This window comes from Motacilla alba, chromosome 10 (assembly GCF_015832195.1).
Source record: "Motacilla alba alba isolate MOTALB_02 chromosome 10, Motacilla_alba_V1.0_pri, whole genome shotgun sequence".
NCBI lineage: Eukaryota > Metazoa > Chordata > Aves > Passeriformes > Motacillidae > Motacilla > Motacilla alba.
This window is the reverse complement of record NC_052025.1, coordinates 11,548,587-11,574,160: the sequence shown is the minus strand read 5'-3', so window position 1 is coordinate 11,574,160 and position 25,574 is coordinate 11,548,587. Positions and strand designations below refer to the sequence as shown.

The 25,574-nt window shown below is 40.9% G+C and overlaps 1 protein-coding gene across 8 annotated transcripts in view; it reads right to left on the bottom strand.

The window, feature by feature from the left end:
- Nucleotides 1-25,574, bottom strand: part of ADAMTSL3 (ADAMTS like 3) — a 181,045-nt gene that overhangs the window by 20,143 nt on the left and 135,328 nt on the right. For all 8 annotated transcript variants that reach the window (XR_005258135.1, XM_038147068.1, XM_038147065.1 and 5 more), the window contains exons 17-24: nt 23,355-23,484; nt 22,101-22,293; nt 21,411-21,590; nt 20,500-20,653; nt 15,169-16,249; nt 13,029-13,156; nt 12,553-12,681; nt 1,804-1,986 (exon numbers count right to left, since the gene is read on the bottom strand). Coding sequence is in view for 7 of the 8 variants with exons in the window: in XM_038147068.1 (XP_038002996.1) it covers nt 1,804-1,986; nt 12,553-12,681; nt 13,029-13,156; nt 15,169-16,249; nt 20,500-20,653; nt 21,411-21,590; nt 22,101-22,293; nt 23,355-23,484 (2,178 nt within the window). In the remaining variant the exon portion in view is untranslated. The remainder of the gene's footprint in view (nt 1-1,803; nt 1,987-12,552; nt 12,682-13,028; nt 13,157-15,168; nt 16,250-20,499; nt 20,654-21,410; nt 21,591-22,100; nt 22,294-23,354; nt 23,485-25,574) is intronic.

Sequence of the window (25,574 nt, the reverse complement as noted above, 5' to 3'; positions counted from 1 at the left end):
ACAAGTTTCTGAATAATTCAATAAATCAATGCATTTATTGAATTTGTTAGAAAAACCAGCCTGTAACAGTGTAAAAACAAGGCTTACAGGATGCATTTCCTGGTTTTCACAACAACATTATTTATTATTTCATTGCATGCAGAAATTGTAAGAAAAATATTTCTCTCAGTGGAATCTGGCCAATTCCTCCGTTCCATTCGGTAGAATTATGGCAAAATGTTATAATAGAAAAAAGAACATCTTTTAAAATCTCATTATACATAGAGATAGCATAATGAATGCAGAGTCAAATGCCCATCACTATAGCAACTCCTCCTTTTTCTCATATGCTGGCAGAATAACTGCCAAAAATGTGGGCAATCTGTCAGTAACACACAGTTCTTACCACTTAGTCAACATTTCTGCTTTAATGAATGTACATAACATCTATGTCTCTCCCTCCAGAAGGGTTTAAATCTTTTGCTATATTCTAACTTCTCTGGGTCATTTTACATTGGCTCAACATTTTTCCTCAGTGTGTGATTTCTGTACAAAGCCTCCTGCCTGTCTGTAAACACCAGGACAAAAAAAAGTCTCCACAAAACCACAGTGAGGCCAGTCCCACAGGCAAAGGACTGGTTGCCTTGTCAGCCCCTAGGGAATTTTATTGGAAAGGCTGCACAGACTTTGTGCTACTGCTGGACTTCCCCTGATCAGGCAAACAAGTCCTGTAGCCAAGCCAAAAATCTGATGGCATGTTTCAGACAGCACTGAGCCACTGCAATCTGTAAGTCCTGACAGCAGAAGTCCTCCCATTTCACTGCAGTCTTGCACAGCCAAAAACATGCAGAATTTGGACCTCTCCTATCCACCCCAGATTTATTTAAACTAATGTCACATGACCAGGAATTGAAACAAAATTTAGACTCTTGTGAGCAATATTCCAGTCACGTCATTATAATAATATTCCTCTCTGGAACATCCGAAGTTTTGATGTACTCCAGGAAAACTGAAAGCAGGAAGGCAGCTTCAGTCTACACTCATCCTCACACAGAGGCTCCTATTCTGTCTCTAGAACATCCTCTCCTGCCAACAGACCCAAACATCCACAGCCTGCCCTAGGTGTGTGCCCAAGAAAGGGATCTTTGTAGCAGGACTGGTCACAGGGAGCTGTGCTGCCCTTTGCACAGCAAAGGGGTGGGACAGTTCATCTCTAGAGCCAAATGATCCAGTGACTGCAGGGACTTGCAAGGCATGATTGCATTATACAGAATTGCATTATTAATCTACTTACAATAGAGGTATTTACATGCAATTTTTTCTTTACATTTTCTGTTCTGGGAGTTCAGGGCTCATAATCAGTTATTTTTCTTTTCCACTCCTCTACATTATATTAGCCTCTATAATTTAAAAAAATGAACACCAAACCCCTAAAACCAGCCGTTGCTTTCATTTCCCTGTGTTTCCCTGAAGATTTTCTGAATACTCAAGCCTGCCCTGTGTCTCTAGTTAGAAGCACTGGGCTCACTGTAACGTGGAGTGGATTTAGTTCCTAATGTGTCAGGTGGCTTTAAGGGAAGGTCTGATTATTTGTCACCTGGAAGCAAGAAGATGGAACAACCTTGAAGTCACAAGTCAAACCATCTGTACCTAGATCCACCTTACAGGAAACACAAAATACAGAACAGATCCAAGGGAATCAGATGCAATCAAAAAGTTCAAATTTCCAATAAAGTGTTAAATATGCCCCCAACTATTTTATGGTTTTTGATTATAAATTGGCTGACTTTTGTTATCAGTAAGGAATTTTCATTTAGCACTCACCAGTTATGTGGAGAACAGATGCAGCCTCAGCTTTTCCGAGAGCATTAGCTGCTCTGCAAGTGTATGTTCCTGCATCTTGGTAGGAAACATTGCTCAGAAATAGCGAGCCATTCAAAACCAAGGAAGGATTGGTTTGTAAAACATCCTTCTTCTTCAGCCATGTTACATTTGGTTTGGGAACACCTTTAAAATGAAAATAATTAAAATATTTATTGTGAGAGATAAGCCATAAAGTTTGTGTTGCTAACTGCTACCATAGCATTCAAGAATCCTGAATTCAAGATTTCCTCTGGGATTTCACAGAGTGTGAAAACCTAGGTAACAACATTGCAGTAAAACAAGCAGTTTTCACACTCACAAGAAAACGTCTCCATTGTGAGCCCTATTAATAATTCAGCATGCCACTAAAAATAAAGCTGAAAGGTTAAATACTGCAAGCTCAGCTCAAAGACAGCTTTACAGACTGCTACCAGTTCTACAAAAGCAATGTGCTCACATACCTCACTCAAAGGTGTGATACCAGTAAACCCAGTCAGGACCAGCTGATGGAAAGATCTGAACAGTACCTACTCATTCAGCCTGCCTCCCCCAAGGAAGGAAGGACAGAAGGAAGGAAGGAAGGTTGAATTTTTTATCAAAAATTAGGAAAAAAATTGGAGTAACAATATTTGTCTTGAAGGAAAAAAATAGATTAGAAAATACATGTGGCCAATTTATGCCAAAAAACTTGAGACAACTTCTCCAAGTTGCAGATGTGATCTGAACAGCTTGTAATGACAGAGGGTGGAGGGAAGGGAACAGAAAGAGCTGTTAGTAATGAAAAGAGGGGTTCTCTTGTTAAGCAATCTCAGTTACTGTGGTACAGAAGCTGAAAGAGCTGTTAATAATGAAAAGAGGAGTTCTCTTGTTAAGCAATCTCAGTTACTGTGGTACAGAAGCTGAAGGTCTATCATCATTGCTGCTATAGTGCTTGAACTCTGAGAGTCTTAGTTTTGCAGATAACTTGTCATTTTCAATTTTAATCAATAAATTACCTTGAACAATTATTTTTAATAAAACTATTTTTCCACTGGCACACTACCTGTGGGAAGACTTCAACTGTTTTATTTTCCTCAAACACTTGCCTTTAAAAAGAGATTTTGCAAGTTGGCAAATCAGACACCTCATTGATGTGCTCTGGTTGAGCTGCTGCAACAGAAATGCTCTTTCCAAGCTCCAAAATCCTGGGGAGGTCACTGGGTAAGCTGGCACATGTGGCACACTGAGCAGCCACAGATGGGCACAAAAGTGTGGGGATGGGACAAGTCACAGATGGAAAACATCTCTCACCTGAACACTTTTTTTCACTAAATAAATGGGTCAGTGCTCACAGAAGACTCCTCAGCTAGGTTCTGCTGCAGGAGCTGACCCGAATGTGGGACATTTGGAAGCTCCAGCCATCCTGAATGCTAATTCAGTCTCCTCTCCTCACAGATCATTGTGCAGTATTACTTTACAGATGATGTCTTCATGATGTGGAATGGCCTTTAGGAACAACTTTAACATTTCAATCACTGGCTTAGCACTTCCAATGCACACCTCAAGTTTTTCCTTTGCTGTAATAGGAACCAGACATATTTTTTGGAACCTGCTATTTCACTGAAGGAAAAAGCTCCCCCCGCCATTTTGTCTAGAAAGGCAGTGAAGAGAAACACTCTCAGGGTAATCACAGATTTTATTCTAGACAATTTAGCAGCTGTTCCATGCTTTTAAACTCATGTAGAATTGTGTTTTACTGAATAAAGCTGATTAAAACAAGATCTGCAGAGTGCACAGCGGTCCGAAAACCAGGTTGTTTTTCAAGTTTCTAGAAGAAGCTTTATGCCACTTTGAAAAATCCATCTGGAATTAGGATGAGGTCTTGGTTTAAGGGTCTTTTTTCCATTTTACCCAGATTTCTGGCTAAAGTGTATAATTCTCAGACATTTTTCCTTTACAGTGTACTTTCCACATCCATTCAGGCATATGTACTCACTCTGCAGATGGGCTGAGGAGGTGGTGTGAGGATCTGAGCTGTTTTACTCTAAGACCTAGAGGTTTGCAGCCAGACTACCCTCACTGGCACCAAAACCCAGCAGGCCAATCAGAGCCAAAAAGAAGCCAGAAGCAGCACAGCTGAGACAGGACTGAAGTAAAAAGGTTTAAAGTCAAATTCCACAAAACACAAAAACGTTTGGAATGATTCAAATTTAAACTTTTAACCTGAGCCTCTATCAAACATCAGTGCACTATCACCTCATGATAGTCCTCCCTCTGCTCTCATGACAGCATTCAGATGTGTAGCTCATTCCCAGGATTTTACTAAAGTCAAACATTTTTCTTCCAAACGGTTTATATCCTTGAGCTGTCCCAGAAAAATTGCCATGTCTCTATTCTTCTACATGTGCCTCATTCAGAGACATGTAGAGCCCTTTAAGATGTGAACTGGAGTTCAGTTTGCAGAAGACATCTGCAGAATAGCTTTGCCACTCATTTTAAGTTCAAAACTGGGTATCTGTCACACACCTTAAACTCAAGTTATAGCAAATGATTCCTCTTTCTTTCTCCAAAGAGCTGTATTTGTTTCTCTTTAGGGAAAACAAGTGAGTAATACCACACACACAAGTAAATCAGGCCATTACTCAAGTGAATAATGTGAGCACACAAACATAAATTGTAGGTCTGAGGAGAAGTGCAGACAGAGCCCTGCACCCCAGGCCAGCAGCCAGTCCAGCTGTCATGCACCAGGAATCCACCCAAGCCATCCTAGGGGCGCTGGCAGTAAGAGATAGAGAGTGTGTGAGGGGGAATCCATGGAAAACAAGCAGTTAATTGGATCACATTGAAAGCACCACCTTTGCACACTGCTGTTTTCCAGCAGCTGATGTGACATGGACACCCTCGGGCTGCACCCATTAAGGAGCTGTTTGAGCTCAAAACAGCAATGGCAATAACCACAACACCCCTGCACTGTGTGTTACCCCAAACTATCAAGGAGTAAGATTTTCATCTAGGAGTTAATTACTGTTGAGTTAATATGTGAACTGTGTGCTGAGTGCCTCTGAGGCCTCTTCACTACCATTTTGAGGACCCTTCAAGATTTTGCATTTCATGGTTCCATTTCTTTTCCCATCTCTGTATTACATGGAAACCAATTCACTGTCTGAGAGTGAGACTGGAAAATATCGGACTAAGTGCTTAAGAACAACTGGTATTTGTAATCAAGCTCCTTCTCTGACCTCCTCACTGGCTTTTGGTTAGGTTGCCATTAACAGAATTAAGGCATATGCTCAGACTGAGTCCTGAACTAAGGCAAAAAAAAGATTACTTTAGAGAATTCAAGGACTATTACAGACTGCAGTAGAGCAAGAGAGGAGAAGAGAGGAGGACAGGACACAGCTCTGTGCCAGAAATCAGGGGCCTCTAACCCTGCCTTTCAGGGGAACCCAAAACTGTGATAAAATGCTTTCAGAGTTGGGCATCCAGGGAGACACAGTAGAGAAACCACTCAGAAAAAAAGGCTGATATCTCCTAATAGATACCCTAGGAAGAGATTAAAGAAACAAAGCTGGAGAAAAAGACATCCCTATAGTCCAGCTCCTTCACATTCTTGGGCAAAGCAGCACATGCATTTCAAGCTCTTCTGGACAGCTTCACTTTATCTGTATGTTCCTTTGGCCAGTGAAAAATCCTTTTCTGCTATATGTCTCATGAGAGACAGAGTTCTTGTTTATATTTTCATTTCTGAAATTCCTATCAGGAGAAACTCCTACTGTTAGAGGACACTTAGAAAAACTAGTTTTAGGTGTGCATTTAGTTTTTTTGCTTAGGAGTACCTTGCATGAAACTCCATCACAACCCCAGCATGCAGCCAGCCTTAGCGCATTTCAGGTGCAAAGCCCTCCATTGTGCAGATTTTCAGTGCTTCTCCTTTAGAAATCAGATTCCATATTTACTGCTCCTGAGATAAGATTTCCCTTCCCTACTGGTATGCAGCTCTGCACACTGAGCTGAGTCTCAGCTAGGAGCTCTTGGGAAAGAGCAGGCAAAGTACACAGTTCCTACATTCCTCTTGTGACAAGGCTCTTCCAGTTGCACTGTGAAAAGCACCAATTTTCCTACAGAGGAACTTCAGAGCTCAAGCATGCCATCAAAACCAAGAAAAAGTTCAATTTTTTTTCCTAGGCAAGCAGGTAAGGCCTAAAACCTCTGGGTAAAAGATTCTTTAGAACTCATGTAAATAAAAAACTAAGAGTTTTAAACAGTTTTCTCATCCAAGTAGAAACGAAACTAGCAAAAATATGCCAAAACCAAATTGCTTTTTTTCCCCCCCCTTCCCCTAAAGGGGCTGAAATTACTCTTCAGCTTTGGGACATATTTGTGGGGCTTCACGGAGGATTTTATCCTGTGCACAAGGTTGAATTTTACTGCAGATGCTTGACTCTCGCTTACTTAAAGATTGATTTACACAGGGACTTTAAATAAACAAAAATAACTTCCACACTGTCTTCAGGAGCCTTTTTTCATTACAGAATTGTAGCAAGAACCGTTACAAGCTGAATAATTCCTGGTTTGATCCCCAGAGAGCATGAAAAGGGAAGGAGGAAGAGGGAAGAGATGGCCTGTAGCCACCTTTGTTTCCTTCCTACCCCATCTCCATGCAGATGCAGCTGAGGATGAGCCCAAAGACTCAACTCCTCCAGACTGCCAAAGGCCCAGAATCCCTGAGTGCACTGAAGATCCCGGGGATGCAAATGGGAGATCCATCACTGGATCCAGAGTGTAGCAGAATCCAACAATTATATCCTACAGCTCCAAGTCAGGAAATCACTTAAGCATGAGACTAAATCCATCCCTATCAGGGAATACAATTAAACACATACTTAAAATTCAGGATGGCTGCAATTGTCCTTCATGAACAAAGATGCATTCCTGAATTCAGGCCTTCTCAGTCTTAGAAAAACCTTGAAAATGCAAATCTTACTCTTGCAAGGGATCTAAATCCTCTTAAAAAGTTCTTCTATAGACCTAAGTGGCTATAAAACTTTAAAATTAGTTTAATCTATTTTTCTGACCTCAAACACAGGTTATTTTCCACTAGCACTGGAGCAGTTCTACAATGCTCAATGTTCCATGAAAAAAGTCATTTTCCACCATGAGTGGCCCTGGGACAGCAAATGTTATGGAAAAAAACTCTAGCTCCGGATGGGACTGCAAAACACGTGTTTAAAAAAAGAGAAAAAAAAGGAATCTGCACTATAGGGTGCCCTTAAAATATTCAGTGTTCAAAAACAAATTTCCTCCAACCTTGAAAGCCCTGTGAAATATTACACACCATAAAAACCTTGGCCTACTAACTACCTGCTCTAAAACACTGGATACGTCTTCAGAAATTTCTCCCCCAGCTACGTAAAATCCCATAAAGTTTTCTGAGTTTCCCATTCAAGAGCAAGGCAGAACTGTGCTGGCACAAAGCACATTTTGCTGCACTTCACTAGAAGTTTACCTTATTTCAGAGGCTAAATTTGCATGTCTGCCTTTCAGAGGAATCAGTTCTGGGTCAGCTATACCCACACAACGAATGTCACCTGATTATTATTTACCCTACACCCACTAACACCTCCAGTGCACTGAGCATAACCTGCACAGCAATTGCTTCCACTGCTACACCTTCCTGTTTTCTCCAGCAGAATTCTCAAACTGCCTTTACATTCATCTGAGTTATGCCTGGGCAATCAACTTCCAGTGAACCCTAAAAAGCCTAAACCTGCTGCTACTGAAATTACCTGTATGAATCTTGCCAGCTTCACTGGGAATAAACCAGCATGGGACATTTTGGCACCCAGTGTTATCCCCAGCCTGCCCTCTGACACTGCCCCTTCTCTGGCAATCTTTCAAAGCCTTGTCCCTCCTGCTTCCTACCAGCCTTGCAGCAGCCCCTCTTCCTAGGTGGTAGCAGCATCTGGCAGGATTTAGGTGTTCTTACCAACATCTGGAGACCTCCTTAGATGGGTTCCCAAAGCAAGACCCCTTCCCACCCCACTCTTCCATGGCTCAGTCAGGTTCTGTTTAGCTCTCTGGCTGTCAAAGAGAACTTAATCTTTTTTCCAGCTGTAGAAGTTTAAGGCTAATATTTTTCAAAATCAGGCATTTAAAATAAGGCAACTATATTTAGCAACTAATGACTGCTAGAGTGAATTCTGCAGTGAACCCCCAACAAAGACTCAGTTGGTGTGCATTAGGGCACCTCCACAATTCAGCACTGTGAGCAGAGACTGCTTTACCCAGCTGGTGTAATTATATAATTATGCTTTCACTCCACTGAATAACAGTGCTGCATCAGCACTAAAGTGGGATCACACTTTATCATCAGATGTTTATCACTATAAAGCAGATACATACACATGAACTTCAAAAATATTATTTTATCAGAAATCAAAGCACTATACAAGAATTGCTATCCTTAGACATGAAGTCGACTTAACTCTGCATTTTCTGTCCAACAATGGGCACCTGGGGATGTGTAGGCAGAGTCTCCACAACCATGGCACTTAGTGAATAACCCTTCCTCAACATACCTTCCTACCTTCTAAGGGACCAGAAGCAGCCCTTAGATCATGCCTGTTTCCTCTACTGCTCTCCTCTCTACCTCTTCCTGCTCTACTTTATAATTTTTGAGATGAGGTCAGCGAGTTGCAAACAGGATTCAGCACAGCTTTAAAGAATGGCACATTTATATTTTCTATTATTTCATCCATTCCTCTACCATTAGTTTTGGTTTGGACAGCACCCAGCAAGCATGCTGGTGTTCCGTGGAGCTGAGAACCATCACTGCACAGACCTTTCTCTGACTGCCAGTCCTTCAGGGACAGCCACATGCACTTGTCTGCCTTCAAGGTTATTTGTTCTATATGTGAATTTATTCTGCAAATATCAGCTTTGAACACCCTTTGAGCTCATCTAGCTTTTAAATGTTACTTGTGTGATCATCCTGCTGCAACTCTTTGCAGGGAGTTTTAGAGAAATTAGCCTTTATAAATCTTTATTCTTCACAGTTTTAGTCAACAAACTGATCACATTCCTCCTGAGAACTTTTATAAAAATGTTGAACATCACAGACCCCAAAACAGAGTTTAGGGCACCCCACTCTCTCTTCACTGTAAATTTAACCACTTGTTCCTCTCAGTCATTTAAGCAGGTGCTAAGCACTGAGGCAACCTCTTTCTTTTTGTGATTAGAATTTGTTAAATTTGGCCTTGGCAACTTCTCAACAGCTTTTTGCAGACTGAAGTAGGAAGTATTTGAAATTTTACTTTCCTCTAACACAATTCATCTTAACCCTTCTTGAACTAGAAATTTAAAGGAAATTTCTTTTCAAATTAGCAAAGCTGTGAGAGGAAAAAAAAAAAATCAGTGCTGTAAACAATTTCAATTTATGGATTTCCCCCACCTCCCCGAGGCTCTATCTGCCTCAGAAAGTAGTGGAAGGCCTCGGGAATGTGTTCTTATAGAGACCTGGTAGGTACCAATATCCCAAAAGACACCCAGTGTGTGTTTGCATGAGGGTTTCTTTGGACTATGCATAAATACTGTCATTCCTTCCTCATAAAATAAATCTGTACACACTCATTTAAACTTTTGAAATCTAGTAATAATATCCTTCAGAACATACAAAAAAAAAAACCTAAAATAAATGAGGAGCCCAAATCCTATGTATTAAACTCCTATATTTCCTCTGATGTCTTCTAGAAGGGTTAAGCATAGAAGACAAAGAACAGCATCACAGTTACATTTGGAATAGTGTGGGTAAATGAAGCAACAGATGGAAAAATCAAAATCTTGATTTTTCTGGACCTGTTTCAAGTTCCAACACTGACACCAAATACTTGGTCCACCTTTGTGAAAATTCTGTGCAAAAAGATACAACAGGCTTTGTGTATTTCTCACAATTTTTTATCAGTATGTTATTATGAGAGAGCCAAAATGTATTCATAGGAATGCAGAATTTGGATGAAGGTGCAGATTCTACTTTTCAAGGCCTGTGTGCCAAGATCTTTCAGAGCTGCAAAGAGAAGTGTAAACAACCTCAGCTCAGTGTGTGTCACTTCCCTGCTCTCACCAGCAAGCGGCAGACAACGCACATTTTATTCATATTTCCACTCTTCCTTCTATTCTACTTCAACTTAGAACTTTCAAAGCTTTCACAATAAATGGAGTCTGACAGTTTCAGTTTATTTTAGCAATAATCACAAGAAGGTTTTTTCTGCAAATACAATAAATGTTATCCAAGAGCAATTTGGAGCAATCAGTATTGATATTCATACCATGTGTGTTGATTGAAAAGCTCTTGGCTGTAAGAATGGAATATGAATCTACCCAGAATGTATGAATATCTTCTAATGTATGCTCGTGTGGGAGCTATAAAAGGGAGTTTATTATAATTAGTGGAAAAATAGCCTCGTTATAAACTAAAAAGAGAAAAGAGAAACCATCAGTTTGTACAGTTCAGCTAACTTTTCTTATTCTACTCTTTGATGTTCTTCTGTTCACTAGGACACACTGGTCTTCTGCAATTCAAAGAGCTTTTTTCAATCTCAGTATGATTTTTGGAGTGTGAGAGAAAGGCTTTCAAAAGGATAAAATAACCAAATTTGAAAAAAAAAAACTTGTACCCAAAAGGCAAACACTGCACAAAATATCAAAGTTTGTATCTTCAATAGGTCAATTTCTTTGCAGAAGAAACTATGGATTGAACAACTCTAAAAGCGTCCTTTGGGTTATTAATTCTACAGAAAAAAAACCCTCAGAGGTCACTGCAGCCAAGAAATTTAAAAGTAATAATTCTACTACTGACATGGCACTAATACTCTTCACGCACACAGACACTTTATTCATTAGATGGCTCTTCTTGTGGAGAACTATTCTGGGGGCTAGCAGGAGTCCCAAAGACCAGATGGGACACCAGTGAGAAATCTGCATGAGTAATGTCTGCGTAGAAGGATCCTGAATAAACCCCTGGCAGAACATGGAGAACACAAAGGCTCATCCCGTGATGTTTCACTCAGTGAAACTCCCAGGGCAAGCCCATCCTCTGCAGAGCAGTCAGGAGGAAGGGCAGCAAGGAAGAGGTGCTGCAGATCCAGCCAAGTTCTCCCTGACTCCACAAGATGGGCTCTCTTATCATTACTTTTGCAGGTCTGATCATTCACATCGTGTTTTATCAGCATTCACAATGAAGTTCTCATCCTTCTACACTGCAAATGGACACGTTTTTGGGTCCCACCCATCAGACAAACGTATCAGCATAAGGTGCTATTAAATTCAATCTTCTGAAGTCAGTGGTTTATTACTTTCCATTAAGGAAAGAAGAAGAGGAAAACTGCTTACATCATTGCAAAAGTTTTTCTGCTTCCAGACTTAGTGACATTTTAAGACATTCAAGCTCTATTTTATTCACAAACAGTAATACTTACTTCCTTGGCAGTGACAGGAAATAAAGCAATTAGATAAATCATTTTCTAAGTCAACACTGGTGTCTCAGCATAACTGAAGTTTGGCTCACCAATATATACAATCCTAAAGCATTTGGAAATCTACAGTCCCATGTGAAAATATTAATTTATATTTAAATTGCTAACTGCTTACCCATCCTAACAATATTAATATTAACAGTGTGACATGAACTCTCTGCTGAATTTGAGATGTAGGTCAGTTATACACCGAGTTGCCAAACTATAGTTGGAAAATATTACTTCATCAAAGAATTAGCCTTGGTACAACGGTGAATAGCAGAGCCACATGTCCTAATATATGTCAGCCTGGCGCCACTATTGTATGCAGAGCTATTTGCATATATATATTTCTATCACTACCCTGGTTCAGTATCAACACCCCCTGATATGCATTTCCCAGCACATAAATGTGAGCAGCACACTGGCTGCTCTGAGGTCGTTCTTTGCGCTCACTCGCAATGTTCGTGGTTATTTGCACTTTCACACATCATCTTCACAAAAGGCTGAGCTCAGCTTATTAAATGTTTGACACAATATTGCTGCTGTGACTGACATATTACACTTTAAACCTCACAGACAGCAGTGGTAAGATTAAAAAGAAAATAGGTACCTTTCCAGCAAAAGGGTTAGAAAGTAAAATGCAGCAGTGAACTGCTTAATGCATGTTAATTCTGATTGATTTTATTCTTCCTCCACAGATGTTGAGCTAGAAAATATCTGTATTCTCTCACAGCTCGGCACTTTCCTTTGTTTCCTCACTGCAGCTGCAGACTGATGGATCTAAAAGGTGAGTTTACTTCACCAGCAGGTTTAAAGTTCTATTAGGCTACGGCTGGAGATTTCATTTTCAGTTTAACAATAGTCTAGACAGATGTGCATCTCCAACAGGGGTAAGGAAAGTTTGTTGATGAGCAAGTCATCTGGCCATGCTCACCACTGCAGCAAGAGAACCCCTCACCCTGGTGGGCTTTAAGCTCTGTAGTGGACCCCTAGACCACTTCTTGGAAAAAAAGCCCATTTTAGGGAAACCTTGAACCTATAGATGTGTATGTAAATTGAAGTGACAGGCAGAAAATAAATAGGACTGGTGTCATGACATGCCTAATAAAAAAACACTAATGATCAATGATTTTCAGGCTTCAATGGTAATTTATTTCAAGATATAAGGTAAATTTCTGATTTCAACATTACAAGCAATATCAGTGCAGTTCTTACTTACCTTTCACTGGACATTCAATCAAAATATTTGCTCCGATTCTTGCCACGATTGTACCTCCAACAACTGTTGAGAAACTGCTGGCTTCCAGATTTGTCATATTTAACACAGAGGACAAGATGACAGGCACCTCTTTGAAATGAAAGGGATAGTAAAGCTTTATTTAACTTCTAAACATAGATTGTATTTAAAGTCGTCATGTTTGCAACAGAATTCAGTCTGCAAAGCAGCAGCCAGAAAAGACAGGTGGGACAGATGCAGGCAGACTGAGTTCACACCTGTTGTGGTTTTAGGGCAACCATCTTACTGCTGCATATTAAATCAGGCAGAGTTTCAATAAAAGAAACTATTTCACATTGCAGTGGGCATGGGTGTTTACATGCATTTATTTATACACATATATATGTGTATGTGTATACATGACTGTGTGTGTGTGTCTGTCTGTAAAAGCCTGGTTTTGTGGAATGCCACTGTTTTACCTGCACGCAACAGCAGTGATGTTTCCATGTCAAAACCAGAGTCATTAACAACCAGGCATCCATAGGTACCGAGGTCCTTTTGAGTAGGATTCCGAATCTGCACTTTTCCAGTGGTGTCCAGGATCACCCTGCACAATAACCAAGGAAACACAAGGGTTACTACCCTGGGACAAACAAACCCAGCTGAATCCCCTTGCAAGAGTTACAGATAGAGCAGCAAAGCTCCTTTTTAGGAGTTTGCAGATCCAGAGCAGCTCAGGCGGTCGTAGCTCTGCCTCCTCTCTGTTGGCAGGAGGGGAGCCCTCAGGGATGCACACAGGGAGGATTCCTACTTGCAGCCCTTTGAAGGGCAGTGCATTTGCTACCACAAACCAGGATCCCCTGGGCACAAAAGTGTGAATAAATCAGAATACCACAATTAAAAGTATTAGGCTTGGCAAGAAATCGATCTCTCTGGAGCAAGCTTGGTTTTCAGCAGGATTGGGGAATTCACAAATCTATGGCCTGATCTGACTTCCAAATTACTATGGGGTTGGGGTTGTTGGGGCTTTTAAAAAATGTCATAATTGCAGCTAAAAGCTTCTACCAAAACCTCACAGGTGTCTTGAGTACCTTGCCTGTTCTCTGAGGAGGATCCCAGCCCGGGGAAGAGGCTGAACACAACAACTTTTCTCCTCTGTTACGTTTCTCAGCACTAAGTTACATGACTTGCCTTACACTCAGCACATCCCAAAAACCTGCAGCTGGTGTTTTCCCACACTGAGTACATTTACATAATAGATTAACAAAAAAATAATATTAAAAATACTTGTGTCTTGATGAAACAAGCCAACTCATGCATGGCTCAAGTATATCCTTTTTTACAAACCTGACAGATAAAGACCATTTACCTCCTCACCCTCTTTCACATGCAATGCTGTTAACATCACTTTTGGGTCCACACACATATATGTAGATTTGTATAAGAAATCTTACTGTGAAAAAAATTAGGAAATAAACCTACTTTGCTAATATATGCCTTAAGTGCAAGAATATCAGTCTGGGCTAAAATTAGGAAGCAAACATACTCGTGAATAAACAAAACAACACCATGTCCACAAAAACTGAAGTATCACTCGCTACAAATTAATGGAAAATTATGCACATTTCACAAAATAAACATAACTGGTGGGAGCTACATGATTCCAAAAACATTTTCACTTTTTAAAATGGCTTCGTTTGGGTGTCTTTGCTTTAATTGATAGCCCTGCAGAAGTATATTTTTCTTGGCAGTGCATTTAATCAGGTAAATATGTTGAGAAATATCCAAAAGCGTCTTTATCATTTCAGAACCAGTTTTTTCATTACTCAAGAGCTCGCTATAAATCCAAGAGGCTCACACACAAAGTTAATGTTAATATTACCAGGTGAGCTTCTAATTTATCAGCACTGAAGCAGAAGTATTTGCCCAGTCTTGAGCAAATATCTGATTGTAACAGCTTGCTGTACTCATTTGTCACCTCTCAAATGTGATGGTAATACAGGTTCTTTGTTATTCTGAATTTCACTGTCCTCAACAGAAATATTTCAAAGTATTGAAAAACATCCATAAAAGCTCATATTTTTCTTTTTCAATTGAAGTTATGCAGCTCCAGTAATACCTAAATAGTGTGTTGAAGAATGGTGTGGGTATCACTGATATTTTCCCTTCTTAAAACGAGTAAGAGCTAAGGCTTCTTTTCATCTATACCATGGCAGATGTTTTTAATGTGTTCCCACTGTATTTAGTATCTGAATGAATCCAACAGCCTCTCTAATTTGAAGGTAAACCTGCTCTTTTTCTGACACAACTGAAATGATTAAAGCAGATCAAAAAATACAGCTAGAACATCCAAAACACTTCACCTTATAAAAATAGTAAATCATCCTATATAGTATCCTCGAAATGGCCAAACACTTGGATGTCAGTAAAGCCAAATGACGTGACAGACACTTGAAAGGAAAAAAAAACATGACTTAACTAGAAAGATGGAAGGCCCAGTGGCCATGCTTATCTCATTTTTACAACAGTATGCTCTAATATTGCACAGCAGGGTGGATTTTTTCCGTCGACAGCGACATAGTAAGTCATTCAAAAGTAAAAGAGAAGCTGTTTACTTACTTTGCAGAGGCTTTTAATGTCTCGCCATCTTTTGTCCAAGTATATTTCACTTCACTCATACCAGCTGTTTCACACAGTAGATTGACAGCATGAGTATTTTTGGTCAGAAAAACTGTATTTCCAATTCGTACAGTTACTGTTTTGTTGAAGGAAACTTGAGGAATTTCCTTTTGCCTCATAATAACTGGAACCTTCTGGTCAAACATTAACTTATCGACCGTTTTTGTGCTGAAACGTTCAGATTCGTTTGGCAATTTGCTTGGGAGTTTCGAGGAAACTTTCTCATCCTGGGCCCCCTTCCATTTTTCAGCAGTTGGTTGTGGATGCCTGGATAATTCAGCAATCAACTGGTAGATGAGCTGGGACGCCAGGTCATCGCTGACTTCTCCAGTTTCAATGAGCTGGCTCATGTTCCTGATGAGCTCCTCGAACTGAGCAGTGTCCATGCTGTAGGCACCCTGGAGAACTGCAGCCTCCAGGCGCTTGTTCCTGAACTCTCGAGAGCTGAAGTCTTCTGCTGAATTGCTCCCGAAGCTCCCAAGGTTCCGCAGGGACGGCTGATCATTGACTTGCCGGTCACCCAGGTAGAGCTCGTTCTTCTTGCTCCACATTTGCCACATTTTGCTCATCTTGTGCCATTTGGCCCCAAGGCTGTTGGCCTCGTTGTGATCGGGCTGGCTGGTCTGGCTGGGCTGCTTTTGGGGGGGCGGGGGCTCGATGAGCCTGTTGTCAGTCCCGATGAGCTTGAGCACAAAGGTTTCGTGCACAGAGCCTGCAACACACCGGTACACACCGATATCCGTAGCTTCCAGGGAGTGGATTTTCAGCGAGCCTGACTTAGTGATGCCAAGCCTTTTGGAGTTTTCTAAGTGCTGTCCATCTTTCTCCCAGCGGATAAGGGACTTCTGGAACCTTCGCACGGGGCACTTAATTACCACAGATGTTTTTGGGAGTAAGTAGGCTCGGCTTCCTATGGTAAAATTAATGCGCTTCTCTGGCCGTGTCTGAATATAAACTCGGCGAATGCTGACAATCTGAGGTCCATGGGCAGAAAACTTCGCTGGAAGCTTGGGCTTGATCTCTGCAAGAAAACAAAGTGTTGAAAAGCATCTAGTCATTGGCAGTCATGCTTACAAAATCTGCTTTTCACAGAATGCTTGAAAGAGCTTTTCCTGACTTTGTTCAAGTCAGACTGCAACACACAGAGCTTTTGTGTGAGTCACAAAAATGCAAAAATATGAACAACATGAAACCATAACATTCCCTTGCTTTGGCCAAAAATTCTATTGCTTCTTCCCCAAATCTCCTAACAATAAAAGGATCCAAGCAACATATACCTATGTGAAGGACGTAGATAGTGCACACATATATGAAAGGATATGTACAAGTATTATATATTACTCCAAATCTATGTTCCTATTACAGTTATATTTCCTACTGCTGCCTCAGAAAGGCTAGGCGTGATGGAAATGAAAAAACTGAATTAAAAAAATGTGAACACATTATCACTTTCCCCACATTTGAGCACTGTTGAGTGCAGAATGACCTAAATAAAACAAAATCTATCCAAAATGTAAGGCTCCCCTTGACTCTTATTTAAAATGTTGGCTGGCTGTGCTGGTTGCCTGAGTCAAGCCAAACTGATAGCAGTGCAGGAGGTGAAAGAAACAGTCAGTGAAGACACAGCACATGCAACAGGCAAAGCCACTCTGTAATCATAGGGTGAGGGTAATTCATTAGGGTTGAAAGATGAGTTGCTGACAGTGTTGTGCCAAGAAAGTAGGGAGGGAAAGGAGGAAAGAGAGAAATAAGGCAGAATTTTGAGAGGCTGAATATAGTGATCAGATGAATTACAAAAGCAGGCAAGAACAGCATAAAGCTTCATGCAGGCTGGGTATAGAGACACTGGGTATTATGAAGCTCCTCCTGCACTGAACTGCAGGCACCTGGATGCTGGAAGGTTTCTAGGGATCTGCCTAGATGAAGATGCTGGAAGGTTTCAAGGGATCTGCCTAGATGAAGATGCTGGAAGTTTTCTAGGGAGCTGCCTGGATGAACAGCACCATGGGCAGGCTTTCCCAGCAGAGCTGGGAGGCACAGGGCACTGCAGAGTTCTGGATGCCGCCGTGCTGATTCACTGCTGGCAGCAGCGTGCCCGCTTGGCTCAGCAGAGCGAGTCTGGCTGAGAGCACCGGGCAGGGAGAGACAAAGCCCTGCAGGAGCAGGGGCAGGCACCCCCAGCCCTTCCAGGCAGGGTCAAATCGGCCACATGGGAAGAGTCGGGAAACAAATATGCTGGTGCTAGAAAGCAGCCCCGTTGTGTTCGGTGACCCAGCACTATGGTATGTGATGGAGAGAAAGCTCAGAGCCCGCAGAAGGAGCTGATGGGCCAGGAAATGGACACAGGGATCAAAACACTTCTCAGCTCGTCTGAATCTGAAATCAGCACTGCTTTTCCACTTGGGAGGTACCTAAATAAAAAGACAACTACACTGATGGCACAGAAATGATACCCGAAAAGCTGCGTATGCATGTGCTCCAAATATGCTGTGAAGAAATAGGTGAAAAGCTAAATGCTTCGAGCATTCAATAAGTGTGTACACTACAGGAACTACACCCTGGAGTGCGTTCTTATGCTTATAAAACAAAATGGTTATTTTCAATGTTTTGGGTAATGAGTTCAGACCTGTGGGGATATCATGGTTTCATAATTACACAGCTTTTAAATCGGCATTTGTTATCCAGACGCAAGGCTCCCTCAACCGTTTCACATGGTACAACAATTAAATTGTTTTAGGCACTCAGTTTACTAAAATTATTAAAGTAGCGTCCTGTTTTTAATAAGTTATTGGGCCCCAAATATTTATTTTCAGGGAAGCGGTCCAGTATTAAATATTCTATTTCCAAACTCCAACTTACAGACACAGTAAGTGTAACTTTAAACACACAAATTAAAATACTTCAGGCTGTGGTCTGTTTACACTAGTTATTCCAGCTTAGAATTAAACCCAGTGCATACTTATAAATATGTTAACAAGTCTCATCCATTTCATTTCTTTAAAAAAGACAGACCACTAACTCTCATTAGCAGCTCAACACTAAAGGGTGTGTGTATTTTTACTGGTGACTGGTGAGCAAGGCTGAGAGTGAAACAAAGTTCAGAGCTGTGGATGGCAGGCCATATAAATATATAAGGTCATATGAATGTATGAGGCCACATAACTTATCATTCTCTAGGTCCTTTCTGTCATTCAATCTTGCAGCTGCTGAGGTAATGGACTGTTTGGGAGGGTAAAGGTAAATCTTGAGGAATATGTGCTGGAGCCTTTGGACCTCATTATCACCTGATACAAATCCATCTGCATCTGTGACCTGTAATGATCCTGAACAGCTTCAGCTGGGTTTCAGATCCTGGTGACCTCAGGGCTAGACTGGTGTTATTTCCTATTTCTCAGAACCCAGAGTCACGAATGTTTCTACTTAATAAGCACTACTAAGTCAGAAAACAGCTACAATTACCAGTCTCAGGGTAAAAGATTAAGTCTAAAATGACTCAGCATTGTCATGAGACAGTAAAAAAAGGCACTCATGTGAGCCACAGAAGCATCATCTCGAGGAGGGAGATTTAGAAACTGCTCTCCAAGGCAAGAAACCCCAACAGCACTCACACCACACTGCTCCTCACCCACCCACATCATTCCTTGTCCTACAGAGGAGATGCAGATGCAGAGGAGATGTCTCCTGCATGTTCCTGGGACTCCAAAGCCTGCTGCTGTCCCAGCCCTGGCTCCTTCTTCAAGACCCAAGCAGGAACTACAGGTGTGGAGCAGCCTCCCACCTTCCCCCACCTTCCTGCTGCACTGAGCGAGAATCACCCGGCAGATCTGAGCTGCAGAGGCTCCCTTGCTCCACAGGGTGGTGGAAATGGAGGAAGAGGACAGTGATTCTCTTTATGGCTTTGATTTGCACCCATTCTGGCCGATGTTGCTCCCTCTGCAGCCCCGTGTGCTGCTCTCTAGGCACTGTGCTGGAAGCTGACATGGTAACATTAATATCAGTCTGAACTAAGCAATTTGCAAACCAGCTCCACTGTCATTCAACTATCCACAATTAATTAAATTCAGATAGATATGCAACTCAAAATATTTTATTAAACCTTATGCCAAGGACATTCCTGAAAGTCCACAGGGCTTTATTTAAGTGGAGTTTTGAACCTCAGGATTTTGGCATGTTAATCTGAAATGCAGGCCAGGAAAAGAAGTTTCATATTATGTATGAATCAGTAATTATTCTATTTCTTATGTTGTTTTGTGAATAATTTTTAAAGCAAAGCTTCAAAATGTATAAAGTAGCTATTTCTTCACAACACTGTGAGTTGAGTCAAAACATGGCTATGTCTGACCTGTGATCAGAACCAGGCCACTGATAAAGGCTTTTTGTTTTCCCTCAGATCAAAACCAAAAGCTCTTTTTTTATTTCCCCTGTCTTCTCAGCACCCTGCTCCCCAAATCTGCAAACCAATACTCTCCATTATAAAGGAGAGGGAGCACAGGTTCAGACATAAGGAGCCTGCATTTAGAACTGCCTATTCTAAATTAGCAGATGTAATTGAACACACTCTGTATCACAGAGGGTTTTCCATCCCTGTTAAACTCACAATTAGTGCAACTACTATCAGTATCAAAACCCAATTGTGCCCAAAATGTACAATTTCCATAGACAACCCTTCTGAAAAGATTCTTATACAGACAGTAATAAAACATCAGATTTTCAAAGAATGTCTGTACTGTCACCACTCCCTGTGCACCTAATGAGGCCAGGATTGTAATTTTTACAAGGAAAGATAGAAATTACACCTAAAATTATCACTGGCACGGAGTTTCAGGTTTTGAATTCCAACATGTTAAGCAAAATGTCCAGTGTAATACAAATGTACAGAGAAAAGACAAGGCAGAACAGGATTCTTATCTTTTCTAAGGTCCTTTATAATTTATGTTAAATTTATTAATTTTTCTTTTTTTTTCCAGTTGGAATGGTATAAATGATAAAGGAAAAATCAGATAAAATTGTGCATAAGAGTGAGAGTGAGAGGTATGTACCATAATATATACTTAAAAACTACTTCTTGAGGTAATAACCTTTGTTTTTGAGTGGTAGAAATAAAAATAAAAGCAATCCTGTTATTACTGGTACAGTAATCATGACACTCAGTTTGTGCCAAGTTATGTTGTGATAGTATAGGGAGATGAGTGAATTAATGTGCATACAGATTTCTCTTTATAAATAGATCATTCCAAATCAGCAAGGAACCAGATAAATTCACATACTTACTGTTGCAGGCATTCATCTGACAAGACCTTACAAGCAGTGAAGGAGACAGAGCACTACACATTGATCCATTTAATGTGACATATTGGCCCTTTGCTGTTAGGTTTTGGCAGGCAAGTTTCCTTCTCTGGATTCCAACACCACAGCTTACTGAGCACTGTGAAAGGAAGGATGCAGTCAAGCTAAACTTGGTGTTCCACACCACACATGCTAATTTTAAACTTGTTTGTTTGGTGGTTTTCTTTTAATATTTTTAATTTTTTTTTTTTTAGTTCTGAAAGAGTACACACACTTTACTTCATAGGAATCCTTGTGTTATCTAGTTATTAGACTCTAATATTAGTTATTAAACTCTCACCACTTTTCTAGGCAATAAGAATATAAAAGAGACAGTTTTTCCAGCAAGCAAGTAATGAATTAAAGTAACATGAGAGTATTTATGGCAAGCCATGGGCAAAACAGAGCAATGAGATCTGGTACCTGAGAGAAACAACTCAGCAGGTTCTAAACAGTCTCTGGCAAGTCTCTCAACCCTCTCTGAAACTGTAATTGCAGCTTCTAAATTCAATTTTCTAAATTGTTTTTAATGGGGAGTGGTAGCAAGTTTGCATTAAACAGAAAAAGAGGAGGATGTATTCCAGAATAATGCAAAGATTTGCTTTCTGGAAGCTGTACCATGAAATTATTGATAGCTAAACATGTCTGGTAGAAAGCATGCCATGTCCTCCCTCCTCCATGAAGGGGGCTGTGATCAGTCTGGCTGCAGGCAGGCATGCACAGTTTCCTTCAGGACAGGCCTTGTGGCAGCTTCAGCTGCCCTGGCAGCTCCAAACAGCTCGTTCACCCAGGCAGAAACCTTCAGAGCTTTTGTTGCAATGGAGGGTTTTGGTTCACCATTACTGAGGTTTGCTCACCTTGGACCATTCTCCAAAGACCAGCTGAGGAGGACAATCAACTTTTGCACATGCTTTACTAGTTGGCAATTTGGGTTCCTGGCAGGTGTCATCAGGGTGTTTCAGGAAACTTCCATCTGTCAGCAGCTGCTTACAGGACACTCTGCGGGTCTGAATCCCTCCCCCACAGGTACGTGAACACTAAGGAACAGAAGAATCAAATATAGCATTTACACTTGCATGGACATCTGTGCTCTTGAAAAATGACATCTACTTTCAATGAGAAACCAAGCAGCACGGAAAATTCAATGTTAAAATATTTAATATATTGGAGACGAGAACTGGAGTTCAAATGTCAAATGTACTACCTGAATGCATGGAACTAGTAGAAATCTTAGAGAAAAACATGCATCTTATGCATAAATCTATGTCACTGACATGTTAATGCATAAAAAAAGAAGAGTTATTGTGTTCAGAGAGCACAGGGAGAGAGATGATGTATGGAATAACAAGTATCCAGCCTTCTGAAATCCTAACAAGGAGTTCCACCTCATCCAGTGACTACCCATCAGCACAGGAGTCTAAAGCAGTGCTTTTGGGTCAGTTTGTTCTAATGATGGAAGTTGAAACACACACAGACGGTCAGGAGCTGCCTTCCATGCTGAAGAGTTCCAAGTCCCCTTTTAGACTCTTTCTGTCACCCAGCCATACCTGTTGCCATTCCTCAGCGTGCCAAGCAGGGGGACAGTCAATCTGGTTGCAGGCTTGCAGAGAATGAGGCTTTGGGTCCTTGCACTGGTGGGCAGCAGGAGCAGAAGCCCCGGGCTGCTGGCAGGACACGGCGCGGCTCTGGATCCCCACCCCACAGCTCGCCGAGCAGCGGCTCCAGGGGCCGCTCTGCCACCTGTCCCAAAACACAGCCAAAACTCTCCTTTAGCAACCCACCTCGCACTGGGGAAGGAACAGCAGGGCCCAGACAGAGCCCAGCAAAAAGCACAGCTGCAGGCACAGTTATTGATCAGTGGCTAAAATGCCCCTTTGGTTTGGCTGGAGCACAAAAGTATAAATTGGATTTATAAACCTTGCAGGTAACAAGCAAATGCAGAATTTATTAACAATAAAGTAATAAGGGGTCATTTTCAGACACATTTTATTCCAGTATTTACCTTTAGAGTGCTTTTCTTAAAAACAGCCTGTTGGCAACCTGCTGATGTTTACATTGATAAATGTAAATATGTAAATAGATCTTTCTTATATTTAGAAAATTTCCTTTAAATGCATATATGTTTTCTATAAAACATCCTGTTCCTGTTAACTTCTTCCCCACATTTCGCAAGGGCAGCTCTCTGCAAGCACATAGAAACAATTTGCAAAAGATCTGGGATGTCATTTCAGAGATCAGAAATGGGTAAACAAGTCAGCACACATAAAAAATTTCACTTATGGCCCTTTCAAGTGATCAAATGACCTAGAGGTATTCTAGGATTTAGACTGGGTTTGTTCTTTACCCAGAATCTCCAAATAAACATACATGGGGCTACTAAAGAAGCATTAAATTGAGGTGCATTTAAATAATAATTTCATTCTTTTTTCAGTAAAGATAAAAAGTGAATTTTTATCTTTATCACTCAGCTTTTCTTCTGTGAAATATCCTCAAAATTTTCCTTCTACTACTAGGAGAGTTAAGGCTCTTTTTCCAACTCTGGCAGATATTCAACATAGAAGAGATTTATTGCAGAAAATGTCCCCTATTTCATCAGTGAGATATGAAGAGTGGAAAAGGAGTGAACAAGACCAAAAAAACACCCCAATCCCAAAACCTTGCTGAAAACGGAAGTAGTGAAATTCCATCCCAAAAGCATGACCACAGTCCTGCAATCTGAACCCTTTCTGAGAAAGCCAATGTTTATTTAAGTACCATTAACCCTTCCTTTGCCACCACATAATTCCATTATTTCAGGGTACCTCGGGGGGCAGAGCTTCGTGTTGCAGGTCCGAGTCATCGGGGGTGGCCTCTTGGAATTGTCACACAGGGTTTCACTGACACCTTGTTTTGTGTCCACGTGCAGACACATGGCAATGGCTTCCTGTGTGCCTGCATTTGAAAGGACAACAGTCATGAAACACTGAAGATGGAGGAGATTTCTGTAAAGCTTGCTCTTGAATAATAATCAGTAAAAAAGCATTGGATTAGATAGCAGGCTTAAAAGTGACATCTCAAGCAAAAAGGAATGCAGAGTCTGTTTATATACTTAATACTCAGAAGATATTTCCAATTATATCTTAACTTTACTTCTGTGATATTTAAAAGTCTTGATTTGACATTCTGAAAACCAATAAAAACCCAGGTTTTCCTGTCAAGCTTCTCGCAGAGGCAGCATCCGCTGGTTCTGTAGTGATCCTAAACCAGCTGCTACCTCCATTGCCAAAATTGAGGTGAAAGTGATTCCTTCTCACTTACCTTGCCTTTAATAAAAAGCTAAAGGTCTGCAAAAATTGTTATAAAAATGCAGAAAACTTGCAAAGCTATAGTCAGGAGAAACGTTCTGTGTTTAGTCAGCCATTCTCAGTGGCCAAGAGATGCAATGGTTTTGCTGAAGGCAGCAAATCTGACCCAGCCTAGAGCTTTCCTGACTAGTTACCATTCTTGGCACCTTCTGATCTGCAGCTCTTGCTACCTGGATCTTATTACTAAAGCATGGAAGATTACTAATGCTCAAGTTTCTGTGAGCAAAATGGAACGTAATATAAGTTTCCTTTAGAACAAGACAGCTTAGTGAATACACATTCAGTGAACTACTTCTATTTTAAACTTGTGCAATTTTCCAATTTTATGTATCATATTTTTTTAGTATGAAAGCCTTGCTCAATTTCAAAGCTCAGTCACATGCACATAAAATACAAGATGGCTGTGATGTGCCTGGGGGATTCTGTGTCTCTGGGTTGTTCTGTACAAGCAATGCTAATGATCCAGACCCTACAGAACAAAGGAGCTGAAAACATAAAATACCTTTATTGTTTCCAGGTAAAAATGGCTCTTGAAGAGCCAGTTTCATAGAATTTAAATTTCTTTCCTTCTTATCTTTCATTTATCTTCAGTGATTTTGTAAGGACACTGCTGACCACCAGCCATTTTGATTCCAGAGGGCTGGAATACCTGACACAGGAAGTTCCACCCTCAGGCTAATATTTCTCTCCTGTACACAAGCACTGTCATTTTTTCATAAACCAAAGATGTTCCCTCCATCTAGAAACAATTTTGATTCAGTCCAGTGTATCAGCCAGCCCAGGCCACAGTCCCACTTGAGCCAGCCCAACTACTCCAGACACCTCAGCAGGGGTAAAGCAGTAGCAATTTTCAGAATAACACAAATTCCAATTTCTTCCAGGCTCTCTGGTACACCTCGAGATCCCCTCTGGGACTCATCTGCAGTTCAGAAAGACCTTGTTATATAAATGTTTTGACTACATCTACAAAGCAATGGATTTTATAGAACAAAAGACCTGACCTTAAATATGATTGACAACCTATTCAGTTCTTTTGTATCAAAGTATTGACAATTCTGTTAACAAGAACACACGCATTGTGGGAAAACTGCTTTACTAGTCAGGCTGAGAATAAATATTTAACAACAAATACCATGACTGCAATACAGGCATGAAAATGCCCAAAGATGACAAAGCAATAAACATAATTTTTCTTATAGAAGTAGGGGGATCAAAAGCTTTCTTTCCAGTCAATCCTCAAGTGTTTGTTTAACAGGAGCTTCCCTTTCCCCTTACATAGGAAATGCACATTTGACTGCCTGCAGGAGAAAAGGAAGCATTTACCGTTGGTTTCCGACAGAAACAGATTTGCCTTACCAGACAAGTAATAAAATCCATGCCAAGCATCCATATAATCTATATTTTAGGTCATAATCTACCCTATACTACCAAGCTTTAGCTTTGCTGACCTCCCTGTGTTGCTGTGAGAAAACCTCGCCCCAAGGTGATGCTTCTGCTCTGGAACAGGTTGCACGGCATAGAACTGCCTTAACATTTCACACAACAGAGGGGAATGAAATGAAATTCCCCTCAGACCATCTAAATGGGCAATAATGTCATGGGAACTTTTTATCTTGGTGTTATATAAGCTAAACTGGCCAGCCAAATGAATGAAAGGCATGTCATACCAGGTGATGG